This window comes from Hippocampus zosterae, chromosome 14 (assembly GCF_025434085.1).
Source record: "Hippocampus zosterae strain Florida chromosome 14, ASM2543408v3, whole genome shotgun sequence".
In the NCBI taxonomy this organism is placed as follows: Eukaryota; Metazoa; Chordata; class Actinopteri; order Syngnathiformes; family Syngnathidae; genus Hippocampus; species Hippocampus zosterae.
The window spans coordinates 253,103-265,630 of NC_067464.1; the positions used below are offsets into that span (position 1 = coordinate 253,103).

Sequence of the window (12,528 nt, forward strand, 5' to 3'; positions counted from 1 at the left end):
GCACAAAACAGTCACTTCACACACATGCTGTTAAATCAGAGTACGTGCAAAAAAAAAAAACCGTCGCACATACACACGAGCACGCGCAACAAACGTGTACACAAAACCGACAGAGAAATCCCCTGCAAAATGCGCGTGCACGTTGAAAGCCAACGCACACAAGCGCCGCGGCACCTGCGCTAATGAAGTTGCAGCACATCATCTGTCACGAGTCTGTCAATCAAAAAGCTTTGCTAATGGACCTCTCCACTCGTGCGCACACACACACACAGAGCGGCAGCTGTACCTTCTCACCGAGAGACGCGGGGGTGTTCAATCATCCCACACGCACTCAACGAGACAAGATGGCGTTTGAGTGCGAGAGACAACATAGCGGAAAGCGTCCGCAGACGCTCCGTTGGCACGGCGCTCGTTGCGAACGTGGCTCGCAATTTAGTCGAGCGGTCAAACGATGGCAACAATGGTTTGCTTTCGTTTTGTCCACATTTGCTCGGCATCGCGGGATCGCGCGCGCCGCCGCTGCACCTTATCGACGCAAACTCTTCGCAGCATCGCTTTTGTTGTTTGGGTGCGTGCGTCAACTCGCGCGGCCTCTTCGCTTGCTGTCGCGAGGTCGCGCGAGACTGCAACTCACAAGCACAACAACGACGCCAAACTTCCAAAGGCGAGGACTTTGTTGGGTCTGCATTTTCGCATCCGAGTAACGCCTCCCCCCCCCCCCCCCCCTCTCTCTCTCTCCTCCGCGATGCCGTCTGCGCGCCTCGCCGGGGTCGGACTTACTGCAAGGCGCGCGCGCACACAGTGACAGATTTGACACCCTTCACCCCTCCCTTCTCCGCGGGTGCTATTCCCATCACTGCTGCGCCAGTGTGTGTGTGTACAAATGTGCTAAAAAGGCGACACACTAACTAAACTTGTTGTGCAAATGTTGGGAGGCAAAGTTTGCCAACGCTGCTCACAAGTTGACGCACGGGAGCGACAGGAAGTCCCAAACGCTTTTGAAAATATTTCGTCGCGGGCCGCACGGCGCGGAGCAATTCCCCCCCAGAGGGCCGCTCTGACTGAAAACGTACAAAGACGTTCTTTGATGACTGAAACGTGGGCTTGCAGAACAAGAACACGCTTCCGGGCTCTCTCTTCGGGATTGCAAAGGAGAAATTCAAATTGCGGCCCCGATCTGAGCGCCAGCATCATGTTTGATTTGCTTTTGGAGGCCAGAAAAAAACCAGGCGGGAGGCCAGATTTGGCCCGCGGGCCCGGAGTTGGTCAACTTCTGTATTCCTGTCTGGGCCCAAGTCGGTTCCTCGCTTGCTCCGGCCCCCCATCATCAATTCCAATGAGAAAAGTGCAAAAAAGGGCATTGTGCCGCCGACGCCGTGCTTTCATTTGCCATCAAGCATCACCCGGCTAGCGTTAGCCTCTGTTGCTAAGCCGGCGGCGCTCCCTCTGGCGATTGGCCGCTCCTCTGCATCACATGACGGCCGCGCTCCAATGGCAGCCGGCGTGCGCAGGCTGCCGCGTCGCCACGACAACCTCGACAACTTTGTGGCGTCGTTTCCAGCCGACTTGAGCGAGCGCGTCACGTGATGGCGATGAGGACGAGGAGGATGACTCTCCCCCCCGCCCCCCCCCCCTCACCTCCTCCTCTTTTCCCTCCACAGTAGCAGCAGCGAGTCCGGTGGCGTGCCTCTCGCTCCAGTCCCTCTTCCCGCTCTTTTTGCTCCTTTTCGGAACTTGTGACGCGCGGTCCTCTCCTCCTCATCCTCCCGCTCTTGCTCTTCCTCCTTCTCGGCCGTCCGGCTCCGGATCTTTCCTTTCCTTTCCTTTGCCGGCATGAGTGCGCCTCCGCTCATTCGCGCTCCTAGCCCGCTCTTCTTCCCCGGGGGAGGAGAAAGAGGAGCGGCGGGCGGCGGCGGCGGCGGCGTGGTGTCCTTCCACATCCAGATCGGTCTGAGTCGGGAGCCGGTCCAGCTGGACTTGGCGGACGGGAGTCTGGCGCAGGTGCGCGAGGTGGCCTGCTCCATCGTGGACCAGAAGGTAGGACGGCGAGCGTCGCCGCAATCATCAACATCATCCTCATCGCCGCGGGCACCTTGTACAAAGCCGCGCGCTAATTTCGGCTTAGCGGGATTGCCCCAAAAGTTGCTCCCCGCCAGTTGCACAACAGACACGCTAAGAAACGCCGAGCGTTGTCATTGTGGCAGCGAACGCATTCTTTCGCCTTCAAATGTCAACAAAGTACAAAGACATCAGGTTTTGCCTCCGCAGAGATCATGTGGAATGCTGCGGGCTAACCCGGCTAACGTTTGAACGCTCAGTCACGTGACATCAGTCGGGCTCACGGGACGGCGCTAACTTCTGACCTCATTGAAATCGTTGCGATTGTCTGGATTGCAATGCCTTGGCGGCCATCTTGGTTGTCACATGACTGTTCGTGTGTGTGTGTACGTACACGTACTGGCATGAAACAAACACACACACACACACGTACAAATGAATGTGTCCTTTAAGTTGCTCTAATTGTCACACTTTAGGCGACGCTTTGGCACCTGAACTGATAGCGACGATGCTAACAGCGCCGGGCGCGCGCGCGCATGCGCAATGCCGCTTTTGCAAAAGCAGCAGGTGACCTCAACACCTGCATGACGGCGCGCCACACTTCACACCTTCACACAAATGAAGTGATTAACGTGCGTGGGCGTTTGTGCGACCGCTCCTGAAGGAAGTTTCATCCAAATGAACAAGCCTCCCGACCGCGTGAGAAAAAGCCGAAGCGCATCAGAGTCGCAGCCTCTCCAGCGCTAATGCTAACAGCTCAACAGCTGTTAGCATTAGCGCGACTTTGAAAAAAACATGCAGACATTACATGCAGACATTACTTAAGCCCTTCCTCCAACTTCGAAAACGCTCAGGGCGGGGGGGGGGGGGGGGGGGGAACACCCGGCAGGGACGCGCACCCCAAGTGGAGCGGAAATGCGGGTGCGCTCCTCTCAAATGACGCAGCGGCCATCGGAAAGTCGTTTGTGTCACTTGAGCTTTTTTTCCTCCTGTTGCCCAGCAACCGAAGATGATGACGCTGATGATTGCGCCTGTCGAGTGTCCTCCCGCCATGATGGCTTTTAGACGCGCGTACAAAGTGTCCGTCTCCTCGGCGCTTGATTTTGCGGCGTACGTACGCGCTTCACACGGGATGACAACTTTTAGGGCCGCTACCCGTCGCGCGCACGCGTTTGTGCGCGCGCGCGGCAAAAGAGGGGCGAAGGGGAAGCGGCCTCGAGCGGCGGCCGTCGCTGCCATGCCAACCGAGTGGCGTTACCGTGGCGACCAGCATCAGGAGGACGAGAGGAGCGCAGATAAAGGAAGCCAAGAGGGGTGAAGGTCTGATGAAGGGCGGCGCAGGCTCCTCTTGCTCCCGCTTCCTCGTTTGTCCGCACCATGAAGTGAACGGCGTCATGGCCCGGCGACCGCTCCTCCCGTTGCGTCGCCCAAATGATTCGGGTGCTCGGGCGGTCAGGTGACACGAAAGGCCTTGAAGTGGCATTTGACAACTATTCACGTTGACCTGCCCACGTCGCAAATGATGACCTTTGAAAACTCGGGACGTCCACCCAACGCGCTTTAGTGACCTTTTTACTGTGGGGCCTGAGACCCAGAGCGAAAACGATGGGTCGCCGGGCCGGCGCCTCGGGCCGACGCTAAGCTAACGGCGGCTTCCGTGTCCGTCCGCCTCCAGATCCCCGAGTGCGGCTTTTACGGCATGTACGACAAGATCCTGCTCTTCCGCCACGACTCGGCGTCGGACAACGTTCTGCGCCGGCTGCGCTCGGCCTCGCAGATTCGAGACGGGGATCTGGTGGAAGCCGTGCTCTCGGGTAGGGCGACCTTTCTTCTTCTTCATGACCTTCCGACAATTCTGAGCGTTCCTGCCACAAACGGTGAAAATCGCATCCGAAAGATTTGTGATGGCCGACGGATGCCACAAGAGGACGCTTTTTATGAGATTCGGGCAAGGGGTGGGGCTGCTTGAAAGTAGATCTTGGGTCAGAAAAGGTTGGCCACCCTTGCTTGCTTTTTTTGTGCGTGTGTGTGTGCTCGTTCAGCTTCGGCCACGGCGGAAGACTTGCAGCTTCGTCCCCATTGCTTGTTTGTGCACTCGTATCGAGCGCCCGCCTTCTGCGACCACTGCGGCGAGATGCTGTGGGGCTTGGTGCGCCAGGGCCTCAAGTGTGAAGGTAAGGCACCAAAAGACACATTAGGCACCGTTCGGCAAATCAGCTCAACATCAAAGACAAGTGGTCTCCACCACTAAACCCCCCCCCCTTTTTTTTTTTTGTTGAGGCTGCGGTCTGAACTACCACAAGCGCTGCGCCTTCAAGATCCCCAACAATTGCAGCGGCGTGAGGAAACGCCGTCCGTCCAGCGCGTCCCTGACGGGGTGGCCGCTCAACCCGGCGGGGGGCCGCCGCTTGTCCGCCGAGCCCTCGCTGCCGCCGCATTACGCCGACGAGGCCCTGCTGGTCGGATCACGCACGCGCACACGATCTGGTCATGCCTGCAGGGCCGCGCCGCTTCACTTGCCGTTTCCGCTCTTGTCTTGCAGTCCCCCGTCAGTCCCGGCATGGAGGTAAGGCCCACCGAGTCGGGCTCGGAACGAGGCCGGCGGCTTCGAAAAGGCGCGTTTTGGCTTTCGGGCTGGAAATGAACCTCGCGCATGTGGTTCGGGCTTCAAAGCCACGTCGGGCTGGCGAGTCGGGGCCTCCACCCGGCTCGGGCCTTCAGATGAGGCTTTGAAGGCCGCCTGTGAAATTCACGCCGAGGGACGGGAGGAAGTGGGCTGGCTACGGCGCCCTCCCCCCCCGATTGACTGGGGTCTCAAATGGGGGTTTTCGATTTGGGGACGAGCTTTGAAGCCCGCCTCGGGGTTTTCCGAACGGGAACGAGGAGAGGCGACGGCTCGGAAGCTGGCCTTGGCTTTTGGCAGAAGCGGTCGCCGCCGTCGGAGGCGCGGCGGGGTGGCGAGCGGCGCGCCAGCTGCCAGTCGCAGGGGGGGCGGCCCGTCCGCTTGGACAAGCTGCTGCTGGCCAAGGTGAAAGTTCCTCACAGCTTCCTCATCCACTCATACACGCGGCCCACCGTCTGCCACCACTGCAAGAAGCTCCTCAAGGGACTCTTCAGGCAAGGCCTGCAGTGCAAAGGTAGCGCACGTGCGGGGCATCATCGAGGAGGGGGGGGGTGTCGCTCGTAACTCGTGATTCTTCTCGTTCAGACTGTCGATTCAACTGTCACAAGCGTTGCGCTACAAAAGTTCCAAATGACTGCTTGGGAGAAGTTTCCAGAAACGGAGGTGAACGCACACACGCACGCACACGCACAGGCGCAAACAAACTCCCACTCGGACACTCGATCCCGCAGAGCTGCTCAGTCCAGGGGCGGAGTCAGACGGCGGCGCGGCGGACGGTTGCCTTGACGATCAGGAGAGGGGCGGCGACGGCGGCGGCCCGACGGATGATGTCGACGACACGGCCGTGGCGACGGATGACGTGACCGTCGCCGTGACGACAGAGGCGGGACCCGCAGACCCGGGAGACTCGCAAGACCCGGACGGGGACGAATCCGGCCGAGCCATCAGGTGCATGCCCCCCCCCCCCCCCCATTGCGTTAGGGTATCGAAACTTGATGAGGGATTCAAATGAGGTTTGGAGTTTGGCGACGCGGTGATGCTTTCCAATTTGGGTTTTAAATCCTGTTTGTGGTTTTTCACCTTGAGGGTTTCCAAGTGGGCGTTTCAAATGAGCTTTCACACCCCCCAAAAAAAGGGGCGGGGTTTTCGCCAATGACGGATGGCAAAACGGGCCTTCCACTCCGTCTCGAGCATCTTTGGGAAGCCACGCAGAGCGTTCGCTACAGAGCCCCGAGGTCCGTCGATCAAACGTTTGTCCCGTTCCCCCCCCCCCCCAGCCCGTCAACCAGTAACAACATCCCCCTCATGAGAGTGGTTCAGTCGGTCAAACACACCAAGAGGAAGAACAGCAACGTGATGAAGGAAGGCTGGATGGTCCACTACACCAGCAAGGACACTCTGGTAATGCCGCCACCTCGTCTCGCCGCCGTCTCGCCTCGCGTCTCGCCTCGCGTGTAGCGTTGCATGTCGCCCAACTGTTAGCGGCTCGCCCGGCATTCCTGCCCGCTGCGTCGCTCGCGGGGCTTAATTGAGCACCCCCCCTTAGAAAATAGGAAAGATGGCGGCCCGGGGCGCCAAAGCGCTACTTTGCCTTCAATGGAGAGTCTCCGCGCGCGAGAGCGATGTTCCCTCGCCAGGAGGTGGCGCCAAAGCGGCGCTCTCATCGTAACGAAGCTCCTCGACGCGCTTCCTTGGCGGAAGGATGCCGCGTGCCGGCGCCAAAGCGCTATTTGGGTCAAAAGCCAGCTCCTCGACGCATGTCCTTGGCATGAACGTGGCTCAAGATCAAACCGGAGTACGACTCTTGTTGGAACAAAGCTCTGAAAATAGTTCCTTGGCACAAAGATGGCCCCGAAAGGCAAATTTATTCCAAACGAAGCACCCGACTGACTTCAACATAGTTTTGGGGCGTACGGATGACGCCGTTCAAAACTGTAGTGACTCGGAACATTTCCCAATTCGTATACCAAAGTGCTACTTTTCCCCCAAAAAAATCCTCCTTAACTCCCTTCCACAAAGGTGCCACCAGATGGAGCCGAAGTGCCATTTTTTTGTTGTTGTTGTTGTTGTTGTTGAAAGGAAGCACCTCAATGCACATCATCATAGTTCCTCGCTGTGAACCCGTGTGTGATTTGTCACGAACAAATAGCAATGCAGTGACATGAGGGCATCATGTTGCGTTTCAGAGGAAGAGACATTACTGGCGCCTGGACAGTAAATGCATCACGCTGTACCAAAACGAAACGGGAAGTAAATATTACAAGGTAACGTGCGAAAAAAAACCAACAACAAATGTTCCAATGACGTCATGAGTCTCGCTAAGGCCAAAATGAATGCGCTTGATCCGAATGTGACGCAGGAGATTCCGCTGTCGGAGATCCTGTCGCTGGAGGCCGCTGGGACGTTGTCGCTTCTCCCGGACGGCGCCGACGCCCACTGTTTCGAGATGGCCACCGCCGCCGCCTTGGTTTACTTTGTGGGCGAGGACCCGCGCGACGGCAACGACGTGCTGGTGACGCAACGAAACAAGAACAAGCAAAGTGCTCGCTGCGTCCCGAACGCCGTGTCCAGCGAGTGCGTCTCCGTCACGGCGTCCGGGACTGACGTTGATGATGTCACTTCCTCCCAGGTGAGCGGCGCGGGTCAGGAGGCGGCCCGCGCGTGGGAGATGGCCATCCGCCGCGCCCTCATGCCCGCCGTCTCCACGGGCGTCTCCCGCGGTCGCCGCGGCGACGGGCACCGTGAGTACACGCCGCACGCTCGTCGCCTCCAATAGAATTCCCGGCGCCGATACCAAAAAGTACGAGGAAGCCATTTTGCTCCCAAGTCGCCATTTTAGGGTCAATGTGGTCATTTCCAGAGACCTTGAACATTTGTCAATGGCGGACAAGAACCAGACACACATTTTCAACTTGTTGTTGTTTCTGGATGTCGCACCCAGCTACAAATGTGATGAATGCGGGGGGGGGGGGGGCATTTTTCTTTTTGTGATCACAGAAGAAATCTCCATCAGTATTTCCGTCTCCAACCGTCACATCCAGGAGAACGTGGTGAGAACGCACGCACGCACGCTCGCACGCACACCCGCGCGCACACCCGCGCGCGGGGCTATGACGATGCTCACACACGGCCCAAGGCGAGCGGTCACTCGGTCCGCGCGGCGCCGCTGCGGATGATTGTGATTACTCGGTGAGGCTGAGCGAGCGTCGCCATGGTGACGCGTGGCAATTAGACAGCCGGGAGACGGTAAGATTGTCTTCTTTGTATGCTCCCGAGCGAGGTGTGATATTAGCCTGTCAGCAGACACGCGCGCCAACCCATGTGACGGCGCATCTGAAAGTATTTCACGCGCGCGGCATCAAGCGGCAGCGCATCCCACAACGCATCCGTACCACGTAACCAAATCAAAGAATGTGGATGCAGATGCTTTTGTTTTCAAGTCCAGCCTTCTGGATCCAGATGATTTGATTGGGTGTTCCACAGGGTTCAATTCCGGGGCCTCTGCCATTTTCGTCGTATCTCCTCCCTTTGGCACCGAGTTTCGAGGGTGAAAAGAGAATCCATCCATGGCCGCCTCTCCATGTGTTTCAGGACATCAACTCAATTTATCAGATTTTTCCAGATGAAGTTCTCGGCTCGGGACAGTTTGGAATCGTCTACGGAGGTGAAAGGCCATCGATCGTTTTGGGACGGAAAGGGCGTTCTGGGACAAGGCGATGTTCCGATGGTCGAGGCAGATTTTGATTCGATTTTTTCAAGCGCTCTTCTTGCCCACACGCGTGCGTCTTGTTTGTGCGCGGCCGTTGCCAGGGAAGCACAGGAAGTCGAGCCGCGACGTGGCCATCAAGATCATCGACAAGCTTCGCTTCCCCACCAAACAAGAGAGCCAGCTCAGAAACGAGGTGGCCATCTTGCAAGTAGGCACGCGCACACCCGTGCTTCAATGATGGCCGATTGAAGAGAGTTTTTGGCGACCCGCGTTCTCCCTCTGGCGGCAGAACCTGCGTCACCCCGGCGTGGTCAACCTGGACTGCATGTTTGAGACTCCCGAGCGCGTTTTTGTGGTGATGGAGAAGCTTCACGGAGACATGCTGGAGATGATCCTGTCCAGCGAGAAAGGACGCCTGCCCGAACGCATCACCAAGTTCCTTGTCACGCAGGTTGCCGCGCCCCCACCCGCCTCGTCTTGCTTTTTCCTTTGCGGACCGGGCGGGGCGCCACCCGGTGGCTCGGCCGCTCGCTCGCTCGCTTCATCGGCTGGCTTTGTCTGACGCTTGCCTCAAAGGCAATTTGCTCCTTTGCCATTTTCTGTTTTCTTTTGGCCTCGCTTCTTTGACGCTTTGGCTGCCGGCGTTCAGATCCTGGTGGCCCTGCGTCATCTCCACTTTAAGAACATCGTCCACTGTGACCTGAAACCCGAAAACGTCCTGCTGGCGTCGGCCGACCCTCTCCCGCAGGTGAAAAAGCCGCTCGGCCGATCGGGAGGAGCCGCCGGCGACTCGACGGCCTTTTCTTTTGTTTGTCGCAGGTGAAACTTTGCGACTTTGGCTTCGCCCGCATCATCGGCGAGAAATCGTTCCGCCGCTCGGTGGTGGGCACCCCGGCGTACCTGGCGCCGGAGGTGCTGCGAAACAAAGGATACAACCGCTCGCTGGACATGTGGTCGGTCGGAGTCATCGTCTACGTCAGGTACGTGGGAGCCGGATGCCGACGGCTCGCTTTGGCCGGATTTCGTTTTTCAGTCGGCGGCCGATCGCCAAACGAGCGATTTCGAGTGTCGCGTGTTTTTGGAAGGTGAAGTACCCGGAAAAAAACCCACTCGGGCTAACCTTGCCGCCGCGGTGCCTTTCCCCCTCCGCAGCCTGAGCGGAACGTTCCCGTTTAACGAAGACGAAGACATCAACGATCAGATCCAGAACGCCGCCTTCATGTACCCGCCGCAGCCCTGGAAAAAAGTCTCTCCCGAAGGTATGCAAACGACCGTTCCTTTGTCATGTGCCAACTGTCAACACAATCGATTCAAAGAAATACGTGCGAGCAAAAACACGGGCTGAGACGTTTCAAATTGCAATGGACAAAAAGAAGTGTGGGCAAAGCGCGGACCCCTGCGGCACACCGGACGGGACCGCGACATGTTGAGTGTATTTCCCCAGATGTTGAACGGCCTAATTTGACAGCCCGTGACGGAATGCAGCTTTTGACATCGCGACTGGCCGGGGTGGTTTTGTTTGTTGCCGCGATGCTAAGCTAATCACACGGAGCTGACCGAACGTTTGACTCGGCGGAGCGTAAAAGGAAGGAAACGCGAAGGGAAGCGTCGGCCGTGAGATTTTGCGTTGGCGTGAGCCGCCCTCCGTCCCGCTGGCTTTAATGAGCAACTTTCACATCCGCCGGCGCTGGCGTTAGCGCGCTAGCCCATTTCGCGCCGCCTGTCCACGGCCATTAAGATCATGCCTCCATCCCGACCGCCGTCTCCTCCCCGCTGAGATGATTCGCTTTGGTTTTGTTTGGGCAGCCGTGGCGACCTCCGCTCGGGTTGAGCTTTTGTCCAGCGGTCCCCGCTTGCGTACCGATGTCACTCGGCGACTTGCTAAGTCACTCACTCGGTTGGTCACTTATGTTCTTGGTCATTTCCTCTTTGTCAATTGAGTCCGTTTGGACTTTTCACTTGGTTCGGTGGCGAGTGTTTGTCGTTCCTGTCTTTGTTCGTAACAGCCCGAGTGTTGGTGGGCGCTTGGTAGCTAGTAAGCTAGCCGGCTTTTCAGTTTGTTGGGTTGTTTGTCGTTCGGCTAGTCTTTTTTTAAAACTTTTGACTTTAGTTCATTGTTAGTTTCTCCTTTTTTTCCCACTTGGGCTCTGCCTCATGGCCACTCCTCTTCCTCGCCCTCCTTTTCATGTGGAGCTTGTTTGTCTTTGCCCTGCGATTGGCTGGCGACCGGTTGAGGGTCTGTCCGAAAACGGCTCCGGTGCGCCCGCCGCCCTCTTGGGTGGGGAGTTAGCAAGCAAGCGAGTTAATGTGCGCGCGCGCGTTTTGTCACTACGTTAGCTTGCAAAACGTTCCGAAGCGAAAATGCCACCTGTGACGCGATGCAGAGTACAAAAATAAGTTCGGTGCTTAAATTCGGACAGAAAAAATGTGAGCGGTCACAGGGGGCGGAGCTTTTGGGGGCACTTCATTAAAGCAGGGGTGCATTCATGTGCATAATGCCAAGCGATGGCGCCCCCGCCTCCCGCCCACACCAACTCGGGGCCCCGCGCCGCCGGAGCCGCTCAGACCGCTGACCCTTGAAGAAATGTTAACATCATGTTAGCTTAGCTCATTAGCCTCTGCTGACCCTCACTCAGGTGGAGGGGGGGCTCCACATTCTCTGTGGATTTTTTTTTTCCCACTACCGAGGCTAAGCGGGGGCTTGACTGATACATTGGGTGGCTGAGAAAATCATTGAGAAATATGTTTTAGAAGAAGAAATAAAGTGCTGGAGGGGCTTCACTGGGGGCCACCCCCCCCCCCCCGCACTACACTGTAACCCCAATCTGAATGCCCCCCCCCCCTTTCCATTTCTCCTTCAGCCATCGACCTGATCAACAATCTTCTGCAGGTGAAAATGAGGAAACGCTACAGTGTTGACAAAACACTCAGTCACGCCTGGCTGCAGGTCAGACCACGGGGGGGTGGCGGGGGGGGGGGGGGTGAATGCATGACAAAATAGCAATCCTGTACAAATGAGTGAGTGGCTCAGCGAATGAATGCCTGGCGAACTCTGAGTGAGCGAAACGCGAATGAATGAATGAATGAATGAATGAATGAATGAATGAATGAATGAATGACTGCGTGAAAAGCCAAACGTGAGCGAGTGCGTCAGAAGGCGGTCGGCGCTTGTGTCCGTGCTTAGGACTACCAGATGTGGCTGGACCTGCGCAGCCTGGAGAGCCGCGTGGAGCGGCGCTACGTGACGCACGAGAGCGACGACCTGCGCTGGCATCGCCACGCCCACGCGGGCGGCCAGCGGCCGGCGCCGCTCTACCCGCCTCGCGAGGACGAGCTGGAGACGCTGAGCGAGCGCGTCAGCGAACTGTGAGAGCGGCGGGCCCGAGCCGGCTCCCGCCCGCAAACCCAAACTTTCCTCCTTTTGCTTTCTTTGCGTGCCTTGATTTCGACGGGAGCCGCTCGCGGCTCGGTCGTCCGTGTCGGCCATGCTCACGTCGACGCGCACCCTCTCTCTCTTATCCGACGGCCGTGCGCTCGCGAACGGCGCGTTTCGCCGCTTCGTCTTTTTGTCGGCACCGTTCCCGGAAAAGTCCCGCAAGTCACGCGCTACGCGACGGTGCCTTAGCGCTGAGACGACGAGCGACGACCAAAACGCCGAGAAACGCCGAGAAAGGCCGAGAAAAGCCGACGCGCGCGGATGGCAACCATTTTGTGGGACGCAGGACGAAAGCTCACATTTTCTTCAACTCGTTTTTCCGAGAGAGGACCAAGTAACCGATGAGCGAGGCGCGAACGGTTGCGCCGGGCCTGTGCCGAGACGTCCTGCGGATGAGCGAAGGAATAATAAAGGAACGAAACAATCTGCGAGTACGCGTGGTCAAATCTTGCTCAAATTTCTGCAAGACGTTGACGTCCGCTCGTAAAATGACGACGGCGTAGCGGCAGAGGAGACGTCGTTCGCCGGTGGCGCCTGTTGAAGATGCAATGCCACTCCACCCAGAGTTTCACCCCCTTGCCATAAAAGTCCAATAAAGTATAGAAAAAAGGAGCCGATTTAAACACAGGGTGTGAACCTGTGTATAGGATTCGCCGCAATTTATGAGAGAGTTCAAAAAAAAAAATAAGAGTGGAAATGTAA

The 12,528-nt window shown here is 57.6% G+C and overlaps 1 protein-coding gene across 1 annotated transcript; it reads left to right on the forward strand.

Annotated features, from left to right (window-relative positions):
* The first annotated feature begins 1,637 nt into the window (after positions 1–1,637).
* prkd1 (protein kinase D1) lies at positions 1,638–12,257 on the forward strand. The gene is made up of 21 exons (XM_052085259.1): positions 1,638–2,037; positions 3,734–3,872; positions 4,101–4,232; positions 4,339–4,517; positions 4,601–4,624; positions 4,982–5,195; positions 5,267–5,344; positions 5,413–5,629; positions 5,959–6,082; positions 6,868–6,945; positions 7,041–7,193; positions 7,311–7,422; positions 7,679–7,731; positions 8,273–8,345; positions 8,492–8,598; positions 8,680–8,841; positions 9,040–9,138; positions 9,210–9,370; positions 9,543–9,649; positions 11,252–11,337; positions 11,575–12,257. The coding sequence occupies exons 1-21, from the start codon at positions 1,834–1,836 to the stop codon at positions 11,758–11,760; spliced, it is 2,688 nt and encodes an 895-aa protein (XP_051941219.1). The 5' UTR covers positions 1,638–1,833; the 3' UTR covers positions 11,761–12,257.
* Positions 12,258–12,528: the final 271 nt, after the last annotated feature.